Raw genomic sequence first — 14,824 nt, forward strand, 5'->3', positions numbered from 1 at the left:
TGTGTTATATTTTCACACACCAAAACATGTTCTGCTTTAATCCTATTGGCTACTAATAAATTATGTACTCTTATCAGTATAATTAATATGTTTTCATATTAAGATGCTTCTATTACTTGATTAAAATAGCACAAATTCGGTTAAATTTAAATATAACAAGTAGCTTATTGTTTAAAGATACATAATATTTTAAGCCTTTCTTGGTGTGAAATAAATCTTTGGTAAATTAAAGTCTCTCATTCATCCTGTGACTGCTTGGATTTCCATTTGCTAAGAATTGGATAGATTTTGACATACGGAAAATGTATAACTCTACTGGCAACATCCACATATGATGACTTACCCAACACAAAACTGCACCAACTGTCAGTTTTGACCAGACTCTAGAGACGCAGCATTCCAGGTCTGCTCTGCCATGATGCCGGCTGTGTGCACCAAGCCCAGATGGCTTGACCAAAACCTCCACTCAATCCTGTCGTTGATATCTAAATATAGCAATTTTATTCTTATTCATATGAATCTATTTTGACTAATCTAGGGAACTCATACATGTTAGTAATCATACTTCTGTGTGTATTCCCCTTTAAAACAGAGTCATCAAAAATGGATGTGAAAAAAGAAAGAAATGGTAAGATATAAATAAAATATTTGGTGCATTTGAAAAGGATATTGCATGTATTAAAACTCTTCTATAGTATATAATCTCCAAAATGTTCTGTTACATGAAAATGTCACATAATGATATTTTCTATATATTTTGAAGTCTAAATTTTTTCTACCCATGGTTGTTTATCCATATTCCTCTTAAGTCTTGTTTTTTTTTCTTTTTTCTTTTTTTTACTGTGGAATTTACAGTTACCTCTACTTATTTTTTAAAAATCAATCCCCAAAGTAGTTTTTATGCAAAAAAAAAAAAAAAAAAAAAAAAAGCAGTTAATATTATTTAGATATGCTGCCACCTAGTGACAGTAACAATTTATGAGGACTGAGGAATGAGGCATTCTTGACTGAGGTGAGAGATTTTACCTAAGTAGTTTTTGTTAAATGTTTATTTAGTGTGTGTGTGTGTGGGGGGGGGGGGGGGCGTCTGGTGCTGAGAGAGAGGGAGAGAGAAAGGATCCTAAGCAGGCTTCTCGCTTTCAGCACAGAGCTGGACACAGGGCTCCATCTCACAAACAGATCATGACTGGAGCAGAAATCAAGAGTCAGACACTTAACTGACAGAGTCATTCAACTCAGGTGCCCTTGACCTAAGTATTCAATATGGAAAATCAGAAAAATTTTTAAAGGGTGTACCTTCCATATCTATATCTAAAAGACTATATACCTTCATACTCTATATAGGATAATTCAAGGAGGGTTTTTTTTTTCTTTCAGGTTTTAGGCATGTTTAATAGATCAACGACAACCAACTTCAGCTTGATTTATCCCCAGAATATTCAGCTAGCAACACAATGAACCTGACATGAAAGTGGTGAATCCTAGCATGATTTAGCCATTCTTCCATGTCAAGAGTTTAACATCTTTTTTAAAATTCCAGTATACTTAATGTACAGTGTTATATTAGTTTCAGGTGTACAATACAGTGATTCTACAGTTCTATACTCAGTGCTCATCATGATAAGTGTACTCTTTAGTCTCCATCACCTATTTCACCCATTCCCCACCCCCCACATCCCCTCTGGTAACCACCAGTTTGTTCTGAATATATGAGTCTATCTTTTGTCTCTTTTTTCCTTTGTTTTGTTTCTTAAATTCCACGTATGAGAGAAGTCATATGGTATTTGTGTTTCTCCAATCTACTAATTTCACTTTGCATTGTATCCTCTAAATCCATCCATGTTGTTGCAAATGGCAAGATTTCATTCCTTTTTCTGGCTGAATAGTATTCCATTGTGTATACAGTAAAACCTTGGTTTGCAAACATAATTCATTTTGGAACCATGCTCGTAATCCAAAGCAGTTGTATATAAAAGCAAATTTCCCCATAAGAAATAATGGAAACTCAGATGATTTTTCCACAACCCAAAAATATTCATACAAAAATGATTACAATACTGTAATATAATACAAAATAATAAAGAAAATATAAAATTAACCTGCACTTAGTTTGAAAACCATCGTGGCTGGTGTAAGCGAGATAAGAGAGAGGAAAGTTATTGTGTAGGACAATTTTTACCATCACTAATGGAATCACTGCTATCTATTGACTCAATGAAATCTTTTTCTTTCCATGCAACTTTAACAAGGAACCTATCCAATGACACTTGATTTTGCCTCCTTTGAGAATTTTGTGGAAATGTGACGTTACATTGTTGTTAAACAGATTCATCGCTGGTACTCTTACAGCCTTATTCAGGTGGTGTTTTTCTACATAATTTTGCACTGTTTCCAACACTTTACACATCTCCCTAATCTCATTTGAAGTGAGGGATTCCTCTGCCTTTTTCTCTTCCTCTTCACATGAGATGCAGGCATAGACTTCTTATAAAATCTTACAATTTTGGCCACTCACATACCTCATTCGTACTTTTCGATGATTTCCTTCTTTTTTTTTTAATTTTTTTTAATGTTTATTTATTTTTGAGACAGAGAGAGACAGAGCATGAACAGGGGAGGGGCAGAGAGAGAGGGAGACACAGAATCTGAAACAGGCTCCAGGCTCTGAGCTGTCAGCACAGAGCCCGACGCGGGGCTCGAACTCACGGACCATGAGATCATGACCTGAGCCGAAGTCGGACGCTCAACCAACCAAGCCACCCAGGCGCCCCACGATGATTTCCTTCTTAACTTCCACCACAATCATCTTCTTCTTACAGCCTTTCTTTTCAACATTTTTCCGCACGGGGACCATCGTATATGCTTACACAGATGTTGAATATAGTACAGTATTAATAAACTTGTCATATACTGTATTTAATGTAACTGGCAATAAGGCAGCAGAGGAAAGAGTCTATATCTGCAGGCAGGCTGACCTAGAATGAAGCAAAGTATCCATAAGCTTACTATTGGATGGAAAAGCAAAGGACTGTCCATAGGTGCTTTGAAGTGACAAAAAAATACACTGGTGCCAGTTGTGGGCACCTTCCAATGTTCTGAAAAATCACCGATTTCTGCCAAACACTGCAGCCTGAGACTGAACATCCGAGCATGGGAGATGATCACCCACAATCCCACAGAGGGAGAGAGAGAGAGAGAGAGAACGAGAGAGAACCATTGGCTTAGTTGTGATCATGTGATATTTGACATCACATACTACTCGTATTGCAACACATCACTTGTTTATCAAATTAAAATTTACTAGAAATGTTTGCTTGTCTTGTGGAACACTCACGGAACAAGTTACTCCCAATCCAAGGTTTTACTGTATATGCATACCACATATTCTTTACCCATTCATCTATCAGTGGAGACTTGGGCTGCTTCCATATTTTGGCTATTGTATATAATGCTGCAATAAACATAGGGATGCATGCATACTTTTGAATTAGTGTTTTTGAATTCTTTGGGTAAATACCCTGTAGTGTGATAACTGTATTATATGGTAATTCTATTTTTAATTTTTTGAGGAATGTCCATTGTGGTTTTCATTTGCATTTCCCTCATGATTACTGATGTTGAGCATCTTTTCATGTGTCTTTTGGCCGTCTGTATGTCTTCTTTGGAGAAATATCTGTTCATGTCTTCTGCCCATTTTTAGATTGGATTATTTGTTTTCTTGGTATTAAGTTGTATATGTTCTTTATATATTCTGTATATTAACCCCTAGATGAGGGTTTTCAACCAGACAATAGTTTCTTCAGACAACATAAGCCCCTCCAGAACTTCCCTAATTCTAGTATGTCTTAGGCCAGTGTTTCTCATCCTCAGCACTGTTGACATTGTGAGCTGGATAATTCTTTGTTGTTGGGGGCTTTCCTGTGCACTACCAAATGTTTTGTAGTATCCCTGACTTCTCTACCCACTAAATGCAGCAACCTCCACCCCAGGTCTTACAAACAAAAATGTCATCAGACATTGCAGATGTTGTGGGGAGGGCACTTCATCCTACTATTCTGGGATAAACTTTCAAGTACAAAGGAATCATCCAGGGATCTTGTTAAAATGAAGATTCTGTTTTAGCAGCCTGGGTGGGTGCCAAGATTCAGCATTTCTATTAAACACAATTTCAAGTAGTAAGAGGGGGATATAGGATAGTACTCCTGCCCCTGGATTGTGCTGAAATGTTTTTTGGAGGGAGGTGGAGAGGAGAAGGAGAGGGTGAGTGGGGAGACTTCTGTGTGTGTGTGTGTGTGTGTGTGTGTGTTTAAAAAAACAAAAAAAAATGTTGAGGTCATTTTGATTTTTTTAAGTTTATTTATTTATTTTGAGAGAGAGAGAGAGAGAACAAGCAGGGGAGGGGCAGAGGGAAAGGGAGATAGAGAATCCAAGCAGGCTCTACACCCTCAGCACAGAGCCCCATGTGGGGCTCAAACCCACAAACCATGAGATCATGACCTGAGCTGAAACCAAGAGTCAGATATTTAACCAACTGCACCACCCAGGTGCCCCTTGGTGTTTCTCTTGCTGAGAGCAACCAACAGCCTTTCATTGACTGAAATAAACCAACATATTCTATAGTCCTATGATTAGGTCTCAGTCTTTTGTGAGAGCCTGTGCTCCTGGACTGTGAACTTCACATGTCTTTGTTAGTCCTCTCTCTGACCTTAGCTGTGTCAGGATGGATGAAGAGTGGCTAGAGTTGGGTATTTCCCTTCCCCTAGGTAGGTTAGGCTCTGATAAAACCCAGCAGGTTAGGCTCTGGTATAACAGTTTCTCCTGAGGCCAAGCCTTGTTAAGGAAAATGGAATGCTCTGCTGTATCTCAAAATGGTTCCTTTTTCCCTCCCCCTGCTAGAAGCATGAGGGGATTTTTCTCCAATATCCATTGTGAGATCCTGGTCAAACTCCAGGAGTTAAAACTCACTAAAGCATGGGGGCCTCCTGGGACTGGGGCCCCCAGAGTTTTAAACTCTCAGACTTATCACAATGAGCTGCCAGCAATTCGTCAATTATAGTTCAGATTTCCCTGTTACTGAAACCCAAGTTCAGCTGCCTGCTGCTCGAAAAGCCAATACTTGAGGGGCACCTGGGTGGCTCAGTCGGTTAAGCATCTGACTCTTGGTTTGGGCTGTGTCATGATTTTAGGGCTTGTGAGTTCCAGCCACACATCGGGCTCCATGCTGACAGTATGGAGCCTGCTTGGGATTCTCTCTCTCTCTCTCTCTCTCTCTCTCTCAAAATAAGTAAATAAGCTTAAAGGGAAAAAAAAAAGCCAATACTCAGAGACAGTTTTGATTGAAAAGGAATCTGAGCTTTATTCAGGAGGCCTGCCACTAAGAAAGCAGACTCTTGTCCCCCAAGGCCAACTCTGAGGTTTCTGCCTCACCCAGGGATTTTTTTTTAAGGAGTCTATGGCAGTTAATCAGTAAATCAACTACAATTGTCCATAAAAGTTCTTAATTACACACAGACACAATGGTGTTAGTGACAGATGTTACCTCAGTGCTTGAAGGTTGTGCAAGGTAGTTGTGCAAAGGGGTCTGGTTCCTTACTGCTCAGGGGTTGTACAGGAGGGTCTGATTTCTGTTTTTTGATGTGCAGAAGCCTCTGTTTTTTCTAAGAAAGAATGCATGATCTATAGATTACGAAGAAATGGCAATCACTCACATGGGCTAAGTAAGGATGATTGCTAAAGCTTAAAGACTACTTGGTTGGATGGAAGGGCCCAGGGGGCTTTACTACTCACTGGTTCTTGTGGAAGTTTCTTTTCAGTAAATTTTGATTCTCTGTATCGGCCTGTCCATATCTTCATTTTTGGAGGCAGCGTTTTTGCCCTGAGACCTCACTTCTCTATCAGATCTAAGAAGCGTTGTTGATTTTTCAGTCCGTTTAAACTTTTTACTTGCTCTTAGGACATAGTGATGATTTATGCGCCTTCCATGCCTGACCAGAAACTGGAAGACTAAGCAGTGACCTTAGGTAGATAGATCAGAGCAAATACTGTAGATTACCAAAGGCTGTGATGTAAAGCTTACATGAATAAGGCAGGCCAGAGGTCATTGGAAGTGTCTGAGTTGGGAGAAAACCAGTGCTTCACTGAGGAATTACCATTTAGGCTGAGAAATAGGAGTTAGCTGGACCCTGGTCAGAAAAGCGTGTGGGAGAAGGAAGCTCTCAGACAGCAGGAATAGCCCAAGGTGACTGGATCATTCATCATCCAAATAAGGGAGACTTGAAAATGGAAGAGGCACTGTTAATCATTATGCTCAGGCAACAGGCATAGATGAGTACTTTCCTGGGCAAGCTGGGTCGTGTGGCTGATTACCCCACATTTGAAGAGAAGAAGCAGGCCCAGATGAAGAGAACAAGTTGTGTATGTCATGGGTGTTTTGGGGTGAGGGAGGTAGCTGTTGGTTCAGGTGAATTGGAACCAGTGGATCCTTTTCCTGTATTCATGATCGATGACGTTTTGAAACCTCTGAAGCGTTTTAAGCAAGGAGGTAAAAAGATCAGATTTATATTTTGAAATAATGGATTGGTGAAGGGCAAGAACAAGGTGGGGTACCAGTTGGGCGGCTTGGAGTGGGGAGGTGGTGGCAATAAAGATAAGTTCTAGAGATATTTAGTCTTGGCAATGGACTGGTTATGGAGATGAAATGAGAAGGAGAAACTAAGAAGTCTTTCAGGTGTCTGGTTTGTAGAACTGGCTGGATAGTGATATCCTTCACTGACTTAGGCAGCAGTGAAAGAGGACCAGGTTTGGAGGGGAGTTCAATTCAGAACATGTTAAGTTTGATGTGGTGTGTGGAGACACCTCGTAAGAGGTTAGAGATAAAGATGTGGAGCTTGGAGAAGAAACAAATCTAGAGACATAATCCTGGGAGTCACCGACTTATAGGTGGTAAATGAAGTCACTGCGAAGATAAAAAGGCCAGAGACAGAGCCCTAAGGCTCATGTAGGCATCGGGATAATGAGAACGTCCCAAAGGAGACTCTAAAGGAGTAGCCAGAGAGGTAGGAGAAAAATAGGAGGTTATGGTATCACAAAAGCCAAGGGGGAGAACAAACATTTTAAAGAGGAAGAACCTTACTGTTGAGAGGTAAGATGAGAATTGAAAAACACCCACTGGATTTAGTGACATGGAGGGCTTTTGTGAACATATTTTTCTTTGAATTTCAAAGGATTTTACCTCTTACTACAAAACATTTAAGTAAAATGGAAAATAAACAAGAAATAGCTTATTTGATATCACAAAACTATTTTACACATTGACTGAATTTTTCAAATATTTATTTTCAATGTTATTTATTCTTCATTTATAAAGAAGTACTAATTTTTAATGGTCAGACATCCTGAATTAAAGAAATCTAGAATTGCCTAAAATGATACTTTTTAATGCTTATCTTGCTTATCTTTTATGATATAAAAGCTCCAGATAAGCACTAAAAAGCTCCACAGATGGATATCAAAAAGATATGTTTTTAGATGGACATTTTAGACCTTGACCGCCTAAATAATTGTCCATACATTTTAGGTCCAACACCTCTACACCTGGCTGCACAGGCTTGCTCACTGGAAACAACCATCTGTCTACTCTGTTTCAAAGCTGATTACACGCTTTCTGAAAAAAGAGGTTGGATGCCGATTCACTTTGCTGCTTTCTATGACAATATTGGCATCATCATTGCTCTCTGCAGGAAGGATCCTAGTTTGATAGAAGCAGAGGCGACAGCTGAGTAAGTTATTAAGCATTTGTAAAAACATAAACCTCTGCTTTCATGGCTTGCCCCAAACACTGACAGTAAAAGGAACGGTTGGTATGATCCATGTGAAAGGCTATGTAAGGCTTACCCTCTGGTCCCTATCTTCTTCATCTACCACTTACCTCTACAATGTATAAAGAGAGAACTGCCATTGACCTATCCATGCTATCTGAAAGAATAAGAAGTAAACCCTAGGAAGTTTTTGCTAAACTTTTATTAGTGGTTTGGTTCCACAGAGCAGTTTATCAGGTTATTACTTAGTGCTCTGGAAGAAGCCTGAGACTAAGGAGGAGAAAAGTTGCTCTAAATTGGAATCTACCCAACCAGGAAACAGCACAAGATTATCAAAGGCTGTAGATTACCAGATTATCCAGACCAATGTGGATAGGCCTCAGATAACAGGAGAAACATCTAATGGTATACAGAAGAGAAACACATTAAAAAGAAGAAAATAACTATGGGGGCACCTGGGTGGCTCATTTGGTGGAGCATGTGACTCTTGATCTCGGGGTTGTGAGTTCAAGCTCCACATTGGGTATAGAGATTACTTAAAAATAAAATCTTAAAAAACGTTTTTTTTTTTTAAGAAGAAGAAAATAACTTTGAAATAGAGAAACACCCCAAATACAATTTCACAATTTAGCTTCTGTTTCACAATTCTCTTTCATAATTTAGCAGAGGACCAAACTTTAAGATGGAGGTGTAACTTCTCCTGAAGGGTACATTCTTGGTTATAATTGAAACACAAAGTTATCATTTTGAATCTGAACATGATTTAGGCATAGTTTCATTCAGATATTTCTGGGTCTTCAGATAACCTGGCCATTATGATTAAGTGAAGAAATTAATCCTCCCTCTAGGTTGGGGCAAAGATGTATGTAAAGAAAGCTTTCAGGAAACAATGGTCTCTGGCTAATAGTTTCTCTAAGAGACTCTGGAGAGAGCCATGGAATATAGAGACCCGAATCAGCTCTGCTCAGTCATATTGTGACAATGTCTTTTTTTTTTCAATATATGAAATTTATTGTCAAATTGGTTTCCATACAACACCCAGTGCTCATCCCAAAAGATGCCCTCCTCAATACCCATCACCCACCCTCCCCTCCCTCCCACCCCCCATCAACCCTCAGTTTGTTCTCAGTTTTTAACAGTCTTCTATGCTTGTGACAATGTCTTTGAGTGGAGCGGCATAATGATTAGTGGGTTGTAAAAGCTCAAACAATTGGATATCAGAGGTGGAAGTAAGAAGCTATCTGTGAACATAAGGAAAAAGGAAAGGGTTCATAGAGAGGACAATTACCGAGGTCGGGATCTGTGTGGAGCTAATGAAGAGTGCGACCATGCAGGTGTGTATGAATATGGAGCCCAAATGAAGGTATGACAAGGAACTGAGAGATCAGAACACAGATGGTAATTAGCATGGATGTTAAAGTCACAATCCAAGGGGCATGTTGGTGAGGCAGTTCAGGAGCTAAGATGCTGGAAGAGCACCCTGCAGGGCAGGGGGAATGGCAATATGGAACTGAAAAGAGAAATACAATTTATTGGGTAGTATGCTTTTCATGAGGAAAATCAGAGTGATAGTGTTAAAGTAGAAGTAATCTTTATTCCTACCACTGAATAGGATAAATAAAGCAATAGAACAGTCTTACTGAAGAACAAAAGGGAGAAAGTGAAGAGATGTTTACTCATAAAAGACAAGAGTTTCTCTGGGACCCAGGGAAAATGAGATAGAGGAGAGAGAGAGTTTGGGGGCTAACTGGGCAAAGGTGAAAGAAAGTTCAAGGACAGGCAGCAAGAGAAAGAGGGCTTCACAAAGAGAGAGGCATGGGTATAAGGATAAAAAGTAGGCATGTGACAGTGAAAAGAGAATGAGAGGGAAACTATGTATCGAGACTGTGCTAAGCACCTTATTCATCCCTTACACTAACACTGTGAGCTGAGTGTTGTTATCCTCATTCCTGGACAGATGAAGACAATAACCCAATTTGCTTAAGGTCACACTGCTAGTGAGTAGATCTGTTAAGATACAATCAAAGCCACTGTGACAAACATATCCCAAAATATTGTAGTTTAAACAAGGTACACATGTAACCTTCCTCCTGTTGCTTCTTCACATGTGGCTTCCGTATCCTGATTCAAAATGCCTACTCTTGCTTTCATCGTTATGCCTGTATTTTAGCCATGAAGAGAAACAGAAATGCAAAGTAGTGGCACATTCCTTTTCTCTTTAGGGAATTGCCCAGGTCAGTTCTACTAACATCACATTGGCCAAACTTAGTCATTGGCCAATAGGTATCCATAAAGGAAGCTGGGATGTAATATTTGGCTGGACAGTCATGTGCCCAACCAAAGATCTTCAGTATCTGAGAAGCAGATAGTGAGATTTTTGAGAAAATCTGTTAGTTTCTGCCATGATGAGGAAGCTGGGATTTGAGAACTGGACATGAAGAATAAAGAAGTGGCTTGGAACACTCCCTGGGCTCAGTTTCACTATGTGTACAATGGGTTGATGATACTTGCCTTGCTGTTTCCTTCGCTCATAGAGTTGTAAGGATTAGATGAGGTGGTGTATTCTAAGAACTTTGAGCGTTATCAACTTCTAAACAAATTCTAAGGTGTGATAATTAAGTTGGGAGGAAAAGTAGGGGCAAATACTAAGGACAGCCAAGGCAAGGGAGGCAAATCTATTTATATGTGGAATATGTAGAATAATACCATGTACTGAAGAGAAGGTGATGATATGAATCAATATAAATCAGCCTTCCTCCAACAGCAATGTGGACGGCTTCGCAAGAAGTAAATTTGACACTATACGTGTGCTTAATTATCATAATATGTTCCTTGATTTTTAGGAATCAGTGTACTCCACTGTTGCTTGCTGCCACTTCAGGAGCACTGGACACTATTCAATACCTATTTTCTCTTGGTGCTAACTGGAGAAAAACAGATATTAAAGGAAACAATATAATTCATTTATCAGTGCTAACCTTTCATACAGAGGTTCTCAAGCATATAATAGAGTTAAATATTCCTGAACTTCCGGTTTGGAAAACTTTGGTAGGTGAGTGCACAACACATAATCTCTTTATAAATAAATGTTCTGATTATTATTCAGCTTAATCATTGATACTCTGAAATAGAGCAAATAAAATAATACATGCATCATATTTTAAGCAGTTAAAATAAAAAACTGTTTAGTTAAAAGCAAGAATACAAATAATACTGAACTATATTTTGTGTGTTCAAAAGTACTTTTATTTCTAAATTAAAATCAAAGAATAATAACTCACACTGTACTTTACACAATTATATTTATTTTTATTTTCCAACTTCCTCCAAAAGTCCATCTATCCTCCTTTCTGTCAAAAAAGCAAATTAAAACAAGCAAAAAACAAGGAAAGAGGAAGAAAATTAATTAAAGTGAAGAAAACTCCCTCCAATTTATTCCTTCCTAATTTAAAAGACAGATTCAGGGGCGCCTGGGTGGCTCAGTTGGTTAAGTGTCAGATCCTTGATTTTGGCTCAGGTCCTGATCTCAGGGTGATGAGATCAGGCCCTATATCAGGCTCCATGCTGAGTGTGGAGCCTGCTTAAGATTCTCTCTCTCCCTCTTTCTCTGCCCTTCCCTGGCTTGCATGCGTGTGTGTGCATACTCTAAAATAAAATAAAATAAAATAAAATAAAATAAAATAAAATAAATAAATAAAACATAGATTCAGCAACATTTTCCCTCATATATTGATATATGTTTTATGAAAATTTTTGCTTGAGATGTTGCTCCAGATTTTTGTTTGGTCTAGCCTGAAATATTATAAGCATAAGGGTCTCTAGGCCAATTGAATGCACAAATCTGATTTTACTATCCCTCAAAACCCCACTAAAATTACACAGAGCTTAACTAATAACATCAGCAACAGCAGGAAATAAGCTTTCAAGAGAAAACAGGAAAGGAGAAAATAGCAATAAAATGTTGGAAACAGGCAAGTCTTAGAATTTAGCAGACTAGACAAATCATCCCAAGCTGACAGTGGGAAATCTGAGGACCTCTCAGACTTACACCATAAATCCTCACTAGACACTCTGACTGAGAGCACCAGGCTAGGCCAGAAAGACCGAAAGATGCCAAGGCAGGAATGCTCCTCAACAAACAGGAAACTGGGAGTCTGCACCAAGAGAAAAGCAAAGGTGATTTCAAAGATGACAGCAAATGAAGTCCCCTAATGGAAACTGTGTACCCGGGCCAAAGGCATGTGGGAGGAATTACCTACAGGTACAAAGAAAAACTAGGTAGATGGAATAAAATAAGGTTCCCAAGAAAGACAAAAGTAAGAAAGGAGACAAAACTGTAGTATGCTGCAATGCTAACCTGTGAATAATACCTGCATAGGCATTATAATAAGTATGGAATATTCATTTAACTAAATACTATAAATGTGGGGAAGGGGAGGGAGAGGGGGTGGCAGCAGAGTGGTGGAAGAGCTAACTTCTCATTTACCATAACATGAAGTCAGTCGATGATGTCCAAAATTGACAGAGAAAATGGTCATAGTGTATATAAGCATTTAGAAATATGGAGGTATATTGAAAGTCCAAAGTGGTTATATCTGGAGAGATGAACTCAGAAAAGAGGAGGGTAAAGAGAGACCAGAAAAGGATACTTCTATGTGGCTTCTTCTTGTATGACAGACGTTTAGAAGGATATATGTTTATTTGCATTACCTCCACATGAATTTAGAGTATAAATGCATTTAGGATTTTTTGAAGTTATCTTCTTCATACTCAGGAAATGTATAAAGCTTCCTATGTGCTTTAATAGATATTAAATTTTTATTGACAATAATGTAGTTTACTTTGCCATTCTTGAAAGCTTACGCTTAAATTTTATTGAACAACTGATTTCAGGCAAGAGAGAGGTGTACTGTTTCCCAAGTAAATTTGAACCATATGACCAGTCTATCCAAGTCATTCAGACCAAGTATTAAACATTTCAGAATTTTTCTACTAACTGTATAGATTATAAACCTCAGAGATTATGGGCATTTGCAACCTGTTCAGCACCCCTCAGAAGGCCATGCACAGAGGGAATTTAATGAATGCATTTGGTGTAATAGTCGTTATCTCAACTCACAGCTTCACTTGGCCTATACAGAAGCAGATCAATCATTCCCTTCCCTCTTCTAAAATTACAATATGCGTTTTTCTGTTGAATGCTTACCAGAAATGTTGCAGTGTGAAAGCTATAAACGAAGGATGATGGCTGTGATGTCCTTGGAAGTAATTTGCTTAGCAAATGCTGGATACTGGAAATACATTTTGGATGCAGGTGACGTAAAATCCATTTACTGTCTTTTGCTTACACTATTTTATGTAGAGCTATAATTATATTCAATCGGTTTAAAATCTATTTTTAATTGTAGAGAAAACTTTTTAGTTGATTTTAAGTTTCTATTTTTCTTTTTTCCAAGGTTATTACCTTTACCTGACGATATATGTAAAATTTTTAATTCGAGTATAGTTGACACACAGTGTTACATTAGTTTCAGGTGTACAACATAGTGATTCAACAACTCTATACATTATGCTATACTTACCACAAGTGTAGCTACCGTCTGTCATTGTGCAATGCTATTACAATACCATTGACTAAATTCCCTACGCTGTGGCTTTTATTCCTGTGACATATTCATTCCATAACCGGAAGTCTGTGTCACTCACTCACACCTTTACCATTTTACCCATGTCTCCACCCCCTTCCCCTCTGGGAACCATCAGTTTGGCCTTGTATTTATAGGTCTGATTCTACTTTTTGTTTGTTTTATTTTTTAGATTCTACATATAAGTGAGATCATATGGTATTTGTCTTTCTCTGACAAACTTATATTTTATTTCTCATGTGGAAACTGCACACAATCAAAAAACTATATAAATTCTACTTCTCTAAAACTTTGTAAACTTAAAAATGATACTAAATTACTGTACTACATTTTATATTTACTTTCAATTAGAAATTATCCCTATTCTGTATTTACACAATTTATTTTTTAAATTAAAATGGTGCAGCTGGGATGGCTCAGTCTGTTAAGCGTCTGACTTCAGCTCAGGTCATGATCCCGCGGTTTGTGAGTTCGAGCCCCACGTCGGACTCTGTGCTGACAGCTCAGAGCCTGGAGCCTGCTTTAGATTCTGTGTCTCCCTCTCTCTCTGCTCCTCCCCCAATGCAATCTGTCTCTGTCTCTGTCTCTCAACATTAAAAAAAATAGCAGGGTTTTGTGTATGTGTGTGTGTGTGTGTGTGTGTGTGTGTGTATGTGTGTGTGCTGAGCACCAGGTATTGTATGGAAGTGTTAAATCACTATATTTACAACTGAAACTAACATTACACTCTATATTAACTAACTGGAATTCAGATAAAAACTTTAAAAAATAGCAGTTTTTGTGTCAACCCTGGGTTTGTCACTAGCTCTGCATTTAGAATTTAAGTTAATTGCTCGCCCTCTATAACCCTAATTTCCTTGTTAATCAAATGATTCCTACCTCATTTGGTTGTTTTGAGAATAGCGCTTTCCAATATAACTTTCTGAAATGATGGAAACGTTCTATCTTCATTGTCTAATATGGTATCCACTACTCTAATGTGGATATTGGGCATACATAAGATGCTCCATAAATATTTGTTGAATGAATAAATAAATGAATAAAAAAATTACAAGTAGTACCCTAAAACTAACCGTTAGTATTCCTAAAAACATGTACAAAAATCTGTGTCCAAAAGGTAAACCATAGATAAATAAGTCGTGAGGGAGGTATCATTTCAGGTAGATAAATAAATAAAGCCCTGATTATACAGTTATATTTTCCAACATTTCTTGTGTCTCCAGAGTGTGCTCTTTTCTTTCACAGTGAACTGATATAACAAACATCCGACTGAAGCCAATTTTCTTTTTTCACCATGCCCAGTGATTTCCATCCTTGAACCAATTATAATTAATGAAGCTAAGGTTGCTTTTTACTAGATTC

At 38.2% G+C, this 14,824-nt stretch overlaps 1 protein-coding gene across 8 annotated transcripts in view; it reads left to right on the forward strand.

Annotated features, from left to right (window-relative positions):
- Positions 1-14,824, forward strand: part of ANKAR (ankyrin and armadillo repeat containing) — a 72,412-nt gene that overhangs the window by 21,535 nt on the left and 36,053 nt on the right. For 7 of the 8 annotated variants that reach the window (XM_042949429.1, XM_042949430.1, XM_042949432.1 and 4 more), the window contains 4 exons: positions 593-628; positions 7,577-7,778; positions 10,661-10,869; positions 13,027-13,131. In XM_042949429.1, the coding sequence (XP_042805363.1) occupies positions 593-628; positions 7,577-7,778; positions 10,661-10,869; positions 13,027-13,131 (552 nt within the window). The remainder of the gene's footprint in view (positions 1-592; positions 629-7,576; positions 7,779-10,660; positions 10,870-13,026; positions 13,132-14,824) is intronic. The other variant, XM_042949433.1, reaches the window with a different exon arrangement.

This window comes from Panthera leo, chromosome C1, assembly GCF_018350215.1.
Source record: "Panthera leo isolate Ple1 chromosome C1, P.leo_Ple1_pat1.1, whole genome shotgun sequence".
NCBI lineage: Eukaryota > Metazoa > Chordata > Mammalia > Carnivora > Felidae > Panthera > Panthera leo.